General features: G+C 38.8%; 1 protein-coding gene across 3 annotated transcripts; it reads left to right on the top strand.

Annotated features, from left to right (window-relative positions):
• The first annotated feature begins 144 nt into the window (after positions 1–144).
• KBTBD8 (kelch repeat and BTB domain containing 8) lies at positions 145–13851 on the top strand. Of its 3 annotated transcripts, XM_070049964.2 has the most exons (5): positions 224–288; positions 902–1112; positions 5762–5903; positions 6137–7251; positions 10600–13851. In XM_070049964.2, exons 4-5 carry the CDS (start codon positions 6141–6143, stop codon positions 11061–11063), a joined length of 1575 nt encoding a protein of 524 aa, XP_069906065.1. In that variant the 5' UTR covers positions 224–288; positions 902–1112; positions 5762–5903; positions 6137–6140; the 3' UTR covers positions 11064–13851. The 3 variants fall into 3 exon arrangements, with proteins under 3 accessions (XP_051707453.1, XP_069906065.1, XP_089161567.1); XM_051851493.3 differs by lacking the exon at positions 5762–5903 and having other exon boundaries at positions 145–288; XM_089305441.1 differs by lacking the exon at positions 224–288 and having other exon boundaries at positions 983–1112; positions 5814–5903.
• The last annotated feature ends 392 nt before the right edge of the window (positions 13852–14243 follow it).

Raw genomic sequence — 14243 nt, 5'->3', positions numbered from 1 at the left:
CCTCCGCCCGAACCAGCCAATAGAAATCCTCGGCTTGGGCCTCCGCCCGACCCGCACCACGCGGGAGCGAGGGCAATAAAACTACATTTCCCGACGTGCAAGCTTCCGCAACGTGGCCAATCCACGCCAGGAATTAGTAGACTGGGGGGCGGAGCCTGAGGCTTAGGCCACCCCATTGGCTAGGCGAAGCTTAGAAGAGCCGGAACCCGGGAGCCCGAGAAGCGAAATGACATTTCCTCTTTAAATAGCTAGAGCCAGGGCCCCATCGAGAAATGGCCGCGTCGGCAGGTGGGTCGCGTGTGGCTAGCGCGGTGTGAAGAGGGTGTTTATGGGGGGGAGGCGAGCCGAAGCTAGGCACAAGGTATGAGTTGAGGTGGTAACAACGAGGAGCCGGAGAGGAGGATGGAGAAGTGGCGGGGGCTCTCGGGAGGGGAGGATGAATGGCGTGGTGGGCAGTGGGCGGTCCGAGCGGACCGGGATGGGGAGGCTGGGTACCCGCCGTTGCTCCGACCTGTTCGGGAGGCGGCCGGGGGAGGGGGGGGGGGACCGGCGGCCGCCATCCTTCGAAATTCGCTCGTGAGGCTCCTGCCGCCGGCTGTCGGCGGCGTCGCCGCAGGCGCCTCGCCGCTGCTGCTGCTTCTGCTGCCGCCGGCGCGTTCCCTCCGCGAGCACGGGGCTGCGGGCTCGCCGGGCTCCGGCAGGAGCCGGCGGGCCTTTGAACTCCGCTGGGCGGCTCGCTGGCTGCGCTCTGGCTCCCAGATCCCTCCCTCGCGGTCTCCTGCGGCGGGGAGTGTGTATCCGTGGGCGAATTTTTGTAGGAGGGGGCGCAAGCAGCCAAGGCAGCACACGCCGACGCCGTCATTGGCTCGAACTTCTTTTGGTTGTATGATTTCTCTCCTAGATTTAAGTAAGCCTTCCCCTACACCGAATGGGATTCCGTCTTCAGACACAGCCAGCGATGCCATGGACCCCTTCCATGCGTGCAGTATTCTTAAGCAACTCAAAACCATGTACGATGAAGGACAGTTGACAGACATTATAGTGGAAGTGGATCACGGGAAAACATTTTCCTGTCATAGGAACGTCCTTGCGGCGATCAGCCCTTACTTCAGGTATGATGACCGTAGAAACTTCCATGACTTCGGCCCCAGGCCCCCGTGCCCCTCAGTGCCGTCCCCTTGGAAAGCAGCCAACGAGAACAGGCAGCAGGCCTTGCAAACCCGTGTTTTTGACTTGAGGGATTCTTCTAGAGTTCAACCAGTCGGTTTGTAAGTTATCGAACCTGTGTTGATGTAAATGAGCAGAAAGTCTGTGGCAGCCCCTGGCCTCACAGAACCATTTACACTTAAATTATTTTAAATTAAATTAAAAAATTAACTCCCTGTGGACGGTAAACACATTTCAAATACTGGGTAGCCCCATGGTGTTAGTAGATGCTATATTGGGAAGAGGAATAGACAACAGTTCCACTTAAAGTATTATGGGACAGTTTTGTTAAACGTTTTATTGGGCAGCGCTGATGAAGAAATTTGTTCCAAAAAGTTAATCATGATGCATATTAGAGTTTAAAACACGGTAGCCTGTTTGTTTGAAAACCAACTCCTGTTGAACAGATTGTTTTAATACTATGGGGCTAAATGGAATGGAATAACAATGAATGAAATATTTCCAGATGTGTTTTTATACTGGGTTTTCATTTATATTAATCTTTGAAAAGTAAAATTTAAAGCTTTTAGGTTTGAAAAGTAACTTCATACTTTAAGATGAAAGTAGTGAAAAAGGCAGTGTCCTACCTGAGTTTTACTCCTTTTGTTTCAAATGCTCACTTTTTTAGGCCTTTTAGTTTTCAAAAGTGGTACCTTAATAACAGTAAGATCATCTTCTCAGCCACTCTGAACGTGCTTTTTCCTTTTGAAGGTACTTACCTTTTATTGGGCACATACTGTAATGTTCCAGGTTGCAGTTTCTGGTTCCTCTTTCTCAGAATACTGGGTTAAATATAGTTACTTCCGACTGATACTTCTGATATAACCATTTAGACTTGCCAGCTTAGGTCATTGGACTACTAAGTATTCATCATTACAAGACAGTGAGCCAGAGGAAAAAAAGTAAAACTTAGGTATACGCAAGCTACAAAGTTTGTCCTGGTAATGGAGACTACTGGTAACGTTCAGTTACCCTGGCTATGTATTAGATAGAGTTAAGTCATTTATGTTTTAAATATGTGTATACTTCAAAAAGTTCGTGGGAAAATGCAATTAAAAGGTAACTTTATTTTAGTGATTTTGAAATGCACTTGTTAGCTATTGTGCATTTTCCATGATCTTTTTGAACACCCTCCTTGAGAGTAGGGGTTACGTGGGCCGCAGGTACTATTTACCAAGCTTTTGTGTGCCTTCAGTAATTTTTATAATCTCAGCTCTGTACAATTGTTAGTCCCATTTTACAGATCAGTAAACTGAGGGCCAGTGAGGTTACCTGACCTATCTGAATCATTTGACTGTTGAATGGCAGAGGCTGGATTTGATTCTAGAATCAGGCTTGTTAGTCACTGTGGGACTCCTGAGGAACTTGAGTGGGTAGAATGGGTCCTTTTTACAGTTGCATTTCAAGAAATGTTATTTATATATTAGAATTGAAAGCAAAAAAGTAAACAAAACTTCAAAGTGAAAATGTTTGTATCTTACTGAAATTTTATACTCTAGATTGTATCATTTAAATCAATTGAATTAAAATTAGTTTTGAAGACAAAGTACTTTAGAAGAAATATGCTACAATAGATTTTCCTAATTTCCAAGAAGTTAAAAAAATAGAAAACTTTAATCATAAGATATGTACATTCAAATGAAGATATTTGGCTAGAAAATGTGAGGATTAAGTTCTTAGCTCTTGCTAGAGATTACTGTACAGAAGTTTTTTGCCACCACTGTTTCTCCTTATGTGGGATCTAGAAAGTCATACATTATTTTATTTTTTTTTTATTTTTAAATTTTTTTTATTTGACAGGTAGAGTTATAGACAGTGAGAGAGAGAGAGAGAGAAAGATCTTCCTTCCATTGGTTCACCCCCAAATGGCCGCTACGGCTGGCGCTGCGCTGATCCGAAGCCAGGAGCCAGGTGCTTCCTCCTGGTCTCCAACGCAGGTGCAGGGGCCCAAGCACTTGGGCCATCCTCCACTGCCCTCCCGGGCCCCAGCAGAGAGCTGGACTGGAAGAGGAGCAACCAGGACTAGAACCCAGCGCCCATATGGGCTGCAGGCACCACACGCGGAGGATTAACCTAGTGAGCCACGGTGCAGGCCCCATACTTAACAATTTCTAGGTCTTGCATCACTGGTAGAAACGTTAGAATAGCTAGAAATCTGGCAGGAGTGTTTTGTGGCCCCCTATGATTATTTTGCCTCTTAGCATGTCCTGTGAGGAGATGCTCTGTTTTGCATAGACTTCGCATAAAGAACCTTTGAGAACTGTGCACAACTCACCAAGCGTCAGCCCTCCTGCTGGGCTTTCAGGAGTTGCTATGATAAAGGAATACGTGCTATGTTCTCCTTTGGGAGTTAATCTCTGCGGAATGAAGGGCTTATTTTTCTATTTATTTTTGGTAGCTGTGTAGGTGAGCCGTTCAGCAACTGAATGGAAAACCAGCTAGGAAGATCTAGTTTTCTGTCATCAAAGGAAGCCTGTGTGATTCTAAAATTTACATTGTACAAGTAAAAATCAGACTCACAGATGACTAACCTGCACAGCAAACTGGCTTCTTGGACCTCCACTGTTTGTTTTACTACATTTTAAGATTAATTTTACATATTTAATAGAGACTTTAAAAGTGACTGGAACTCTTCCCATTTAAGGATAAATTTCATAATATCATTTAAAGTGGGAGGAGTCTAGACTTCAATAATCAATTCTATTTCCAATGTTGGTCCATTTCTTCAACAAATAGTTACTAAACATTCTAGACCTTGAAAATAAAAATACAAAGCACGTAGCCCTTTCTTTAAGAGGTTTTATTTTATTTTATTTTTATTTTTTGACAGGCAGAGTGGACAGTGAGAGAGAGAGAGCCAGAGAGAAAGGTCTTCCTTTGCCGTTTGTTCACCCTCCAATGGCCGCCGCGGCTGGCGCACTGCGCTGATCCGATGGCAGGAGCCAGGTGCTTCTCCTGGTCTCCCATGGGGTGCAGGGCCCAAGTACTTGGGCCATCCTCCACTGCACTCCCTGGCCACAGCAGAGAGCTGGCCTGGAAGAGGGGCAACCGGGACAGAATCCGGTGCCCCGACCGGGACTAGAACCCGGTGAGCCAGTGCCGCAAGGCAGAGGATTAGCCTAGTGAGCCGCGGTGCCGGCCTTCAAGAGGTTTTAAAAAATTTTTTCTTTTAAAGGATTTATTTATTTATTTGAGAGGTAGAGTTACCAACAGACAGAGGGAGAGACAGAGTGAGATATCTTCCATCCGCAATGGCTACAACTGAGTCACTTCGAAGCCAGGAGCCGGGAGCTTCTTCCAGGTTTCCGATGTGGGCAAGAGGACTCAAGCACTCGGGCCATCTTCCACTGCTTTCCCAGCAGAGAGCTGGATAGGAAGAGGAGCAGAGGGGATAAGAACTGGAGGCCATATGGGATGCGGGTGCAGCAGGTGAAGACTTAGCCTACTATTCCACAGCCCTGGCCCCTTGGCTACTCTTAAACATAAAAATCCAATCGAAAGTTTTTTTAAGGTGCCAGTCCTGTGTTGAGGTAGGTTAAGCCTCTGCTTGAGGTGCCGGCTTCCTGTATGGAGGCCAGTTCGTGTTCCAGGTTGCTCTTTTTTTCCATCCATCTGTCTGCTTTGGCATAGGAGAGCAGTAGAAGCTGATCCAAGTGCTTGGGCCCCTGTACCCACATGGGAGACCTGGAAGAAGCTCCTGGTTTTAGATTGGCCCAGCTCCTGCTGTTGTGGCCATTTGGGGAGTGAACCAGCAGATGGAATACCTTTCTCTCTGTCTCTCCCTCTTTCTGTCCCTAACTCTACCTCTCAAATAAATAAAATCTTAAAAAAAAAAAAAAAAAAAAAAAGAGTAGCCTAAAAGGAAATCTTAAAGGAGGGAAACAATGGTAAATCTTGTTTGTAAATGACTAATACTTAAATAAAAAGTCATATTTTTGGCTGTGTAGTATTTTAGTCAAGAAAGTCCCATAAATACATCAGTATTTTAATTAAATAAAAAGTTTGTTCAAAGGCAAAAGTTTGGAATTTTAAGAAACTGTTACCTCTAAATAATCAGTTAGGCTCTCTGTAGAAGAAGGTATATTAACTCTCTTGTAATCTTTATGAGGCACTTCATAGAATTTGTGGAAAAATAGAATTGAAAAGCTTATTTTGGTGTAATATTTTTAAATCCCTGCATAGTTTTCATAATGCCTATTTTTCATGAACTTTTTGAAGACTTCATGTATTAATATCAATATTAATAGGTAAAATACAGTTAACTTAGAAATTGAAATATATCTTTTCAAATAAAGGTTTTTAAAATGTTGATGGGTAAGTGACGATTATAATCTTTGTAGTAATTAAGGAAGCATTCAAACAATATTTTTAAAAAATGAGTAGGTAGAGAATATGTACTTTTGAAGAACATCTTGTTTTTCTAAGAAGAAATTTTTGGAGTTATGTTTTGGGCACAGGTTGCCTTGTCATTTCCACTGGGACATGAGAAAATTGTATTACACTGTCTCTTTGTATGCTAATTAATGTATCATACTGCCACCCCACACCCTTTTAGGTATTCTTAAACTTTCTGGCTGGCATAATGATTTAAGATCTCATGTCCCCAGGACAACTTGACAAGAAGCCTGGATGGAGACTCTAAGGGCAATTAAGTGACCTGGAATATGCCCTGTTACCTTTTGGCTTGCTTTATTTAGGTATACTCTTCTTTTCTTCCTAGTTGTCACAAAGTGGGCTAGTCCTCAGAATAGGGTTTTTAAGATGAGCAACACTAAATCTTTCTGCTGGATTGTCAGTTGTTATCTCTGTTAAGAGTGTCAGGGAATTTAGTCCATGAAGCTTGTCTTTGTGGTAACTTTCTACTTTTAAAATTTTGTCATAATAATTACTTGTAGCAAACATAAAATACGGGGCCCTCTTTTCTTCTTAGATCCATGTTCACTAGCGGCCTTACAGAAACGACTCAGAAAGAAGTTCGAATAGTTGGTGTTGAAGCTGAGTCGATGGATTTAGTGTTGAACTATGCCTACACCTCCAGAATTATGCTGACAGAGGCCAATGTTCAAGCCTTGTTCACTGCAGCGAGCATCTTCCAGATCCCTTCCATCCAAGACCAGTGTGCGAAGTATATGATCAGTCATTTGGATCCACAAAATTCTATTGGGGTCTTTATCTTTGCTGATCATTATGGACATCAGGAACTTGGTGATCGCTCTAAGGAATACATTCGTAAGAAGTTTCTGTGTGTCACCAAGGAACAAGAGTTTCTCCAGTTGACAAAAGACCAACTGATAAGTATACTAGACAGTGATGACTTAAACGTAGACCGCGAAGAGCATGTTTATGAGAGCATTATACGGTGGTTTGAACATGAACAGAATGAGAGAGAAGTGTACCTTCCAGAAATTTTTGCCAAATGCATACGTTTTCCTCTAATGGAAGATACCTTTATAGAGAAAATTCCACCTCAGTTTGCACAGGCTATCGCCAAAAGCTGTGTAGAAAAGGGACCATCCAGCACCAATGGCTGTGCACAGAGGCTTGGAATGACTGCTTCTGAGATGATCATCTGCTTTGATGCTGCCCACAAACACTCAGGAAAGAAGCAAACAGTGCCTTGTCTAGATATATTCACAGGAAGGGTGTTCAAACTATGCAAACCACCAAATGACCTGAGAGAAGTGGGGATCCTTGTATCACCAGATAATGACATTTACATTGCAGGAGGGTATAGGCCAAGTAGCAGTGAGGTCTCTATTGACCATAAGGCAGAAAATGATTTCTGGATGTATGACCATTCCACCAACAGATGGCTATCCAAACCATCCTTGCTTCGAGCCAGAATAGGCTGCAAACTAGTGTACTGCTGCGGTAAAATGTACGCGATTGGAGGTCGTGTTTATGAGGGTGACGGGAGAAACTCGCTGAAATCTGTGGAGTGCTATGACAGCAGAGAGAATTGTTGGACAACTGTGTGTGCAATGCCAGTTGCTATGGAATTCCATAATGCTGTGGAGTACAAAGAGAAGATCTATGTTTTACAGGGTAGGTACCTACAGGATTTAGTTACTCGGGGAGTGGGGGTGAGTTGTGGAGGGTGAAGCAGCTCGAGGTGTGGTCTGCTGAGTTGTACTGAATGAAGCAAATATTAGTTCCTGTTAATTGAAGAATACATCTGCCTTTCTTACCACGAACCACTTGTTGAAACAGCCTATTCTATAAGGGACCTCTAAAGAAAATAAACTTGGGAATTAAAAAGGGCAGGTATTTTAAGTTAATAAAATGATCCTATAAGATTTTTATGTTCTTGTTTTGATTTGCAGGATAAATATTTTTTTGAAAACACTCTTTAATAAGTACTAGTTTGGCATTTTGGCAAAAACTATCTCAAAGCAGTTTTTCAAGACTAACCAGTAAAGCACAGTTGACATGACTATTTGTGCTCTTCCATAGTATACGTATAATCAAGAGGAGATGTAGCAACTGCTTTTTTATAGAGCTCACTAAATTAGTTTAAGAGAAGAAAAGAACAGCATATTAGCTAAAATTATACTATCAGTTTCCAAGTGGTTTTGTGTAAGCCTTTTGACTGCATATTAGGAAACTTAATTATGAAGAATTTGAAATTAGTCTTTAGATTTTAATTTCACTATGGTTTACATTGCTTCTTTCTACATAACTAACTAGATTAATCAACTTGATGTCTTTTTCTTACTTTTACCATTTTATAAAGAAGGAACTATTTCATATCCCTAGCTTTTTTTATTTTTTAAACTTTAGAGGACCAGTACTATTGGAATGAAACAGTAGACTAGAGTGACTGGGTGACGATAAATAAGACATTTGATGCAAGATTCTGATTTGTGATAAATAATATTTTCGTTTTGATATTTTATAAAATTTAGTTACTTGAATGCTGAATGCAATGTAGATAATATGCACATTTTTCCTCTTATTTTTCTTACATATGTTTTCTTTGCAGTACTACTTTAATAAAACAAGGGGAAAAGGAAGCTTCTATGAGGATACACGTGCTTTTAAAGCTCTTATACCATTGTTTTTATTTTAAAATGACACTTTTCTTTCATCCTGTGACATTTCTTATAAATGCCTGAGCCCATTTGTTTTAAGTTCAGCATCAAATTAATTCTCCAAAAGGAGTAGTCTTTTTTCCATTTTAGTTAAATAGAAGCATGAAATGATTTGGGTTTGTTGGGCTTACCCAAAAATGGGATATAAGAATGAATATAGAATCCATTCAGTATGATTGGATAGATTATATCCTTCAGTATAATGAAACTCTGTATATATGTCTGTCTCACTGGCTAACCAGTTAGTTGATAGACACAGACTTAATTTTTTAAGACTCCTACTTAAAATGTAAAAGTTGAGTGTTAATGCAGATACTAAAACAAAATAGCAATGACTTAATAGAAATTTCTAGACCGGGATGAGCATCATTTAATCTGAGCTTACGTTTTATGTAAAAGGAATCTGAAGCCCTAAGAGTTTCCTTAATTGCATATCAGTAGCTTTGCTGGTTTTTAAAAAAGGACTTTACATTTTAAAATCAGCTTTTGTGTGTGTATATCATCTTTGTTTTCCAAAAAAAATTCATAGAGGAGGGCTGGTATTGTAGCATAGCAGTAAAGATGCCACCTGTGACTATAGCATCCTTTTGGTGCCAGATTTTGTCCTGGCTGCTCCACTTCCCATCCAGCTCCTGCTAATGGCCTAGGAAAAGCAGTAAAAGATGGTCCAAGTGTTTAGGCTGCTGCCACCCATCTAGGAAACCCAAATGAAGCTTCTGGCTTTGGTCTGGCCCAGTCCTGGCCATTGCTGCCATCTGGGGAGTGAACCAGTGGACAGAAGATCTCTATATCTCTCTGAATTTCAAATAATAGATAAATCTTTAAAAAAAATTTGTAGAGAAGTGGCACACATTATAAGGTATTAATTGCTATCTTTTTTATGAAGAAACCCTTTATAAGTTAGTAAGGGCCAGTGATGCACAAGCAAAAGCTGGGGCTTAAACTATTTTAAGTAAAGTTGAAGTGAATATAATCACTATTATTTTTTAAAGGTTTATTTATTTACTTATTTATTGAAAGGCACAGTGAAAGAGAAACAGGGAGATTGATGGATTTTCTATTTGCTGGTTTACTCCCCAAATCTCTGCAACAGCTAAGGCTGGCCAGGTCATATCCAGCAGTCAGGAGAGTTCATCATGGTCTCCTGCATAGGTGGTGGGAACCCAAGTGCTTGGGCCATTATCCAGTGTCTCCCAAGCTGAGTAGCCCAGGCTCGAAGTGGCACCCCCTAAGTGGGATGCCAGCATCTCAAGCAGTGGTTTAACCCCCTGTGCCACCACACCCAACTCTGAACTGTTAGAATTATTAAATACACAGTTGAATTTGTAAATAAGAGTAACCCTAGTTTAGAACTCTTCAAGGGGAAGCTCAATTAAGAATCAGGTATTTCTAATTAAACAAAACTTCTTTACATAAATAAACATGACACATGTAGATGGAATCTTATGTTCTAACTTTGACTACAGAAATATAATTTAATCATTCATAAAAGGTTCAGATTTTTATTACAAAGCTTTTATATAAATGTTACAACTAGCAAAACTATCACTGCTTTAATCCTTTTAGCTACTTTTTCATATAAGGGGAAATAGAATTAAAGATAAGCAATCATTTTGGTATAAAAAAGTTTGAAATCCATGCATCAAAATCCATATAAAATGCATATTATGAAAAAATTGTGCATGCTTTTCAAAAACTTTTTGCCCCCAAATAACCTTTTAATTACATTTTTATTTAGGCTTTTGAAGTACCCTTGTATTGATAATGTGACTCAACATAACCTTTTATTGTTAGCTTAGAATAGAAACTGAATGAAAGCCCATTTCATAAACTCTGTGTGTTTACTATTTTATTAAAGCCATGTTTTATCCTATGGAATCTTTGCATTATAGCCACACTTAGGTAAACACATCTGTGATTCGTAAGTACATGATTTGAATGAACAGTTTTATGTGCTGTCTTCTAATAATTAGCACACAAATTTATAGTGGCTTATTCATGATGAAGTTTTATGTATGAACTTTCCTTACTGACTGACCAGTGGTAATAATGCTTTTTTAGAGCTGGCTTAAAATAAATTTTCCATAGCACACAATTGGATAGAACAAATGGAGCCAAGCTCTTAACTCTTATTATGCCATTAAGCCAGAGTAACTTCTTAGATATACCTCCCCAATTTAAACTTGTTTAGTGTTTATTTTAGAAGTGAACTATTTGAAGAGTTATACTCTTTGGTATTGGAATTATCAACATTTAGCAAAAAAAATAAATGTATATATTCTTGTTTTTTTTTTTTTTTTAGGAGAATTTTTCCTCTTCTATGAGCCTCAAAAAGACTACTGGGGTTTTTTAACACCCATGACTGTGCCTAGAATCCAGGGCTTAGCAGCTGTATACAAGGACTCTATCTACTACATAGCTGGAACCTGTGGAAATCATCAACGTATGTTTACTGTAGAAGCCTACGATATTGAGCTAAATAAATGGACTCGTAAGAAAGACTTTCCATGTGATCAGTCTATAAATCCATACCTTAAGCTGGTACTTTTCCAGAATAAACTCCATTTATTTGTTCGAGCTACTCAAGTGACCGTTGAAGAACATGTCTTCAGAACCAGCAGAAAAAATTCGCTTTATCAATATGATGACATTGCTGACCAGTGGATGAAAGTCTATGAGACCCCAGATCGGCTCTGGGACCTTGGCCGGCATTTTGAATGTGCAGTTGCTAAACTCTATCCTCAGTGTCTTCAGAAAGTACTTTAATGAGTAGCAGGCCTTAGTGCATCACTGGCATCTCATACTTAGGAACATTGTCTTAGGAAGTGCTGTCAATAATTAAGAAAGAAATGGGTGCTCTTTAAGATTACAGTGTAGTAGAGATTTGCTTTTATCCTTGTGAGGTTTTCATTTCAGTAAGGAAAAGGTAACAAAGTGCAATTATCAGCATTTTTTTTTTTCTGGCATGAAAGTAATCACATCATTTTTGACTTTTGTGGGAAACAGTAATTTGAGATACCAGATGAATTATGACAACTATGCACTCTCATAAGAGTAGTTGGGGTATTATTGAGTAGAGACATCCAAACTAATTTGACATGACTTTTTATTTTAAATACGGGTAACAATCTGAGGCAATATCACTAGAACTTTACTTTAGCTGTGATCTCTCTAACACAGAGAAGCACTAATTTAGATCCTCATTCATAATATTTATATATATTTACATATATATATTTTTGTGTACTGTTTTCAGATGTCCTGAGATTTAAATGTGTTCTGTTAATAGAGTAGATGGAAAAACAAATCAGTCTGAGAAAGTTTTTAGTCTGATTGTTTCATATTTCCCATGTAATTTTAAGTTAAGTTGAAGTTTTAGAATGGCAGTTTTCTGTCGATAACTTTTTCAAGTGCTAACACTGTCTCATTTTTTAAAATCCCGAAAAGGGCTTGAATTCACAGGTGGCTGGTGCTAGTATAGCTAATTCATGTGTATAGCTGGATAGATTCAAATGGTCTGAGCCTATGATTATCTTTCAAATTGGTATGTTAGTTCCTTGGATGTAGTGATTTAGCTGTTGAACTCTTGTGATTTCACAGGATTCTCTACTTAATGTGATAGTAAGATATGGCCAACTATTGGTCTAACTGGACTTAATATTAGAATAGTAAGAACATTATACACAGTTTGCACTAACATGGGCCATGCCCGACTTCCCTTTCCATCGTCTACCTGTCCAATCATTATTGATACAATGAAAGGTAACTTAACTTCTCTTCTGCACAGAGCATAATGTGAAGTTTTACACCTACTTTGATGGTCTGTTTTCCAGAAACATAAAACTCCAACAGTGGTCTAATTTAATGGTTTGTGAGTTTGATATTCTAGTTAAAACATAGGTTTTTTTTTTTTTCATTTTTGTACTAAACAGTGATTATTACTTTTATGTTGAAATCCTTATTCTAGCGGAAAGTGACTGAGAAGGAAAAGAGTGAATGAAAAGTAATAGATGAATTTCTAAGTCAATTAGGGATATTAACCTGAAGGACAAACCAACTCATTTGTGTATCTATATATTTGGATCAGTAACTTATTTTTTTTATAATGCCTGGAATCAGTAAAGGATTTAAGTATAACCCAGAATCTGTCCTCAATCGGGACACTTTTCTTTTCTTAAAGAAAGCATGCTGGGGTGGTTTATATTAAGAAAAGATCTTGCACAAACTGTAATGTGATACTGTGAAACAAATTTGAAACATTGCCTCTTTACATCACATACCTCATTTTTCAGAAACTTTCCAAACTGTTTTACATAGACCTCTACAAGTAGGAAATGTTTTCTGAAGCAGAAGTTAAAGTGGACAGCATTTCTAGAATTAACATTTTAAAATCTAGTCTTAGAATGCTTAGATATGTGATTTCTTCTTACTGGCCTGGATAGTGTGTCTTGTACTCTCTGTATAAACTTTGTTAACCAATATTGTTACCTTGGCAATTTATCTTCTCCTGTTCTTTGTATCTTCATGTTGTTTGGGGTTATTGGTGTGAGTTTCTGAATCATTCTTTATAGTTTTACATTGTTGAGGGGAGAAAAAAACACAACCAATTTTTGCAAGAGATGTTCATGTAATTTATTTTTGAAAGCTTTGTTGAATATCAGATTTCCTGCCGCTTTTTGACAATCTTCTGTATTTAGAAAAATGTATTACTTGAAAACATGACATAGAACTTTGAGTTAGTAATGTACGTGTGCTGTATGATATATAAGAACAACATGCTGTGGTTAATTCTGCAGTTGATTTATTCTGTTGATCTGCACAATAGTTGATCCCTTTGCTATAACAATTTATATTGAGGGTATAACCTAAGTATAGTGTGTTAAAGCCAAGGCTTAGGATTTACTACAGGAGTAGAATATATATTGAATTTTGTATGAGGATTTGGTTTACATTCTTTAGCTGGGATATTTTGCCACTTTTTAAATGGTTTCAGAAGAGGTCCTAGAAGATTAATATTAGTAATATGTGTGAGTTTATGATTAGATGTTTAAGGTCCATTTTCATAGTATGACAATAATATAAGTAAAAGGCACAATGGGTACTGCACTGCAGAATTAAAATATAGGTCTAACATATGCCAGTCCCACCTTAACTTTGTTTTTGCATTTGAAGAATGTATGTAGCACTTTCCTATATGTTTTTACACATTGAAAACTGGACGTGGTATAAGTATGTTATAGGAAAGGAGAAATTGTATTCTTTTATTGTCTATCCTTGTTTTCTGTTTTCCCACAAAGTTGATGCTCAAGTATCAAGCTGATTTCATTGGTGCATGAGAGAAAAAAAAGTGGGTGTGATCTGCAAGGAAAGAAATTCCCTATAGAGAACAGTTTAACATGGCATTCATTGTTCAGTGCTCAGGTATATAGTAAGTACTGTAGTCCTATGGGGGCAAATGTGTAGATATTTTTAAACATTTTGCCATAATTGCACAATTTTTTGCATTTTTACCTGATGTCATTGTTTCTTATAATAAAACCTTTCTGATTGAAAACTTGCAGTGTTGTAAACTGACCTGTAGTGAATTTTGAGGAATTAAACTTGGGTAAAAATTGTGAAATACCTCATATTGTAGTAGAATGGAATGAGGTTTTTAATGGATCTGAATATCTGGCCTCTGACAGAAAATGAACTGCTTGATACTGTCAGGTATTAATACTCTTTAAATTCGACATCAAGCTTACTTAATGCTGGTGACTCTTTTTTGATCTGTCCGTTCTGGCCTAACGTCATGCTCCCATGACTTACACACTTCATTTCCCTTCAGAAAATCCTGTTGCTTCTTCCTTCAAAATATGCCCATACTTGGACGGACCATGTACTACTTGCACGGTCACTCTGGTCTAAGTTAGTCTATTTTTTTTTAAAGAAATTTATTTACTGGGG

Source organism: Oryctolagus cuniculus, chromosome 10 (genome assembly GCF_051225735.1).
Source record: "Oryctolagus cuniculus isolate XC-2025 breed Fujian yellow rabbit chromosome 10, ASM5122573v1, whole genome shotgun sequence".
NCBI lineage: Eukaryota > Metazoa > Chordata > Mammalia > Lagomorpha > Leporidae > Oryctolagus > Oryctolagus cuniculus.
The sequence above is the reverse complement of the archived record's forward strand: the minus strand, read 5'-3'. Positions and strand labels throughout refer to the sequence as shown.

Bases quoted from the DNA above. Each gene is read 5' to 3' on its own strand.
- KBTBD8 (XM_051851493.3), top strand. The intron at 1,113-6,136 runs GTATGATGACCG...TTTTCTTCTTAG, and splicing joins GCGATCAGCCCTTACTTCAG to ATCCATGTTCACTAGCGGCC. The intron at 7,252-10,599 runs GTAGGTACCTAC...TTTTTTTTTTAG, and splicing joins GAAGATCTATGTTTTACAGG to GAGAATTTTTCCTCTTCTAT.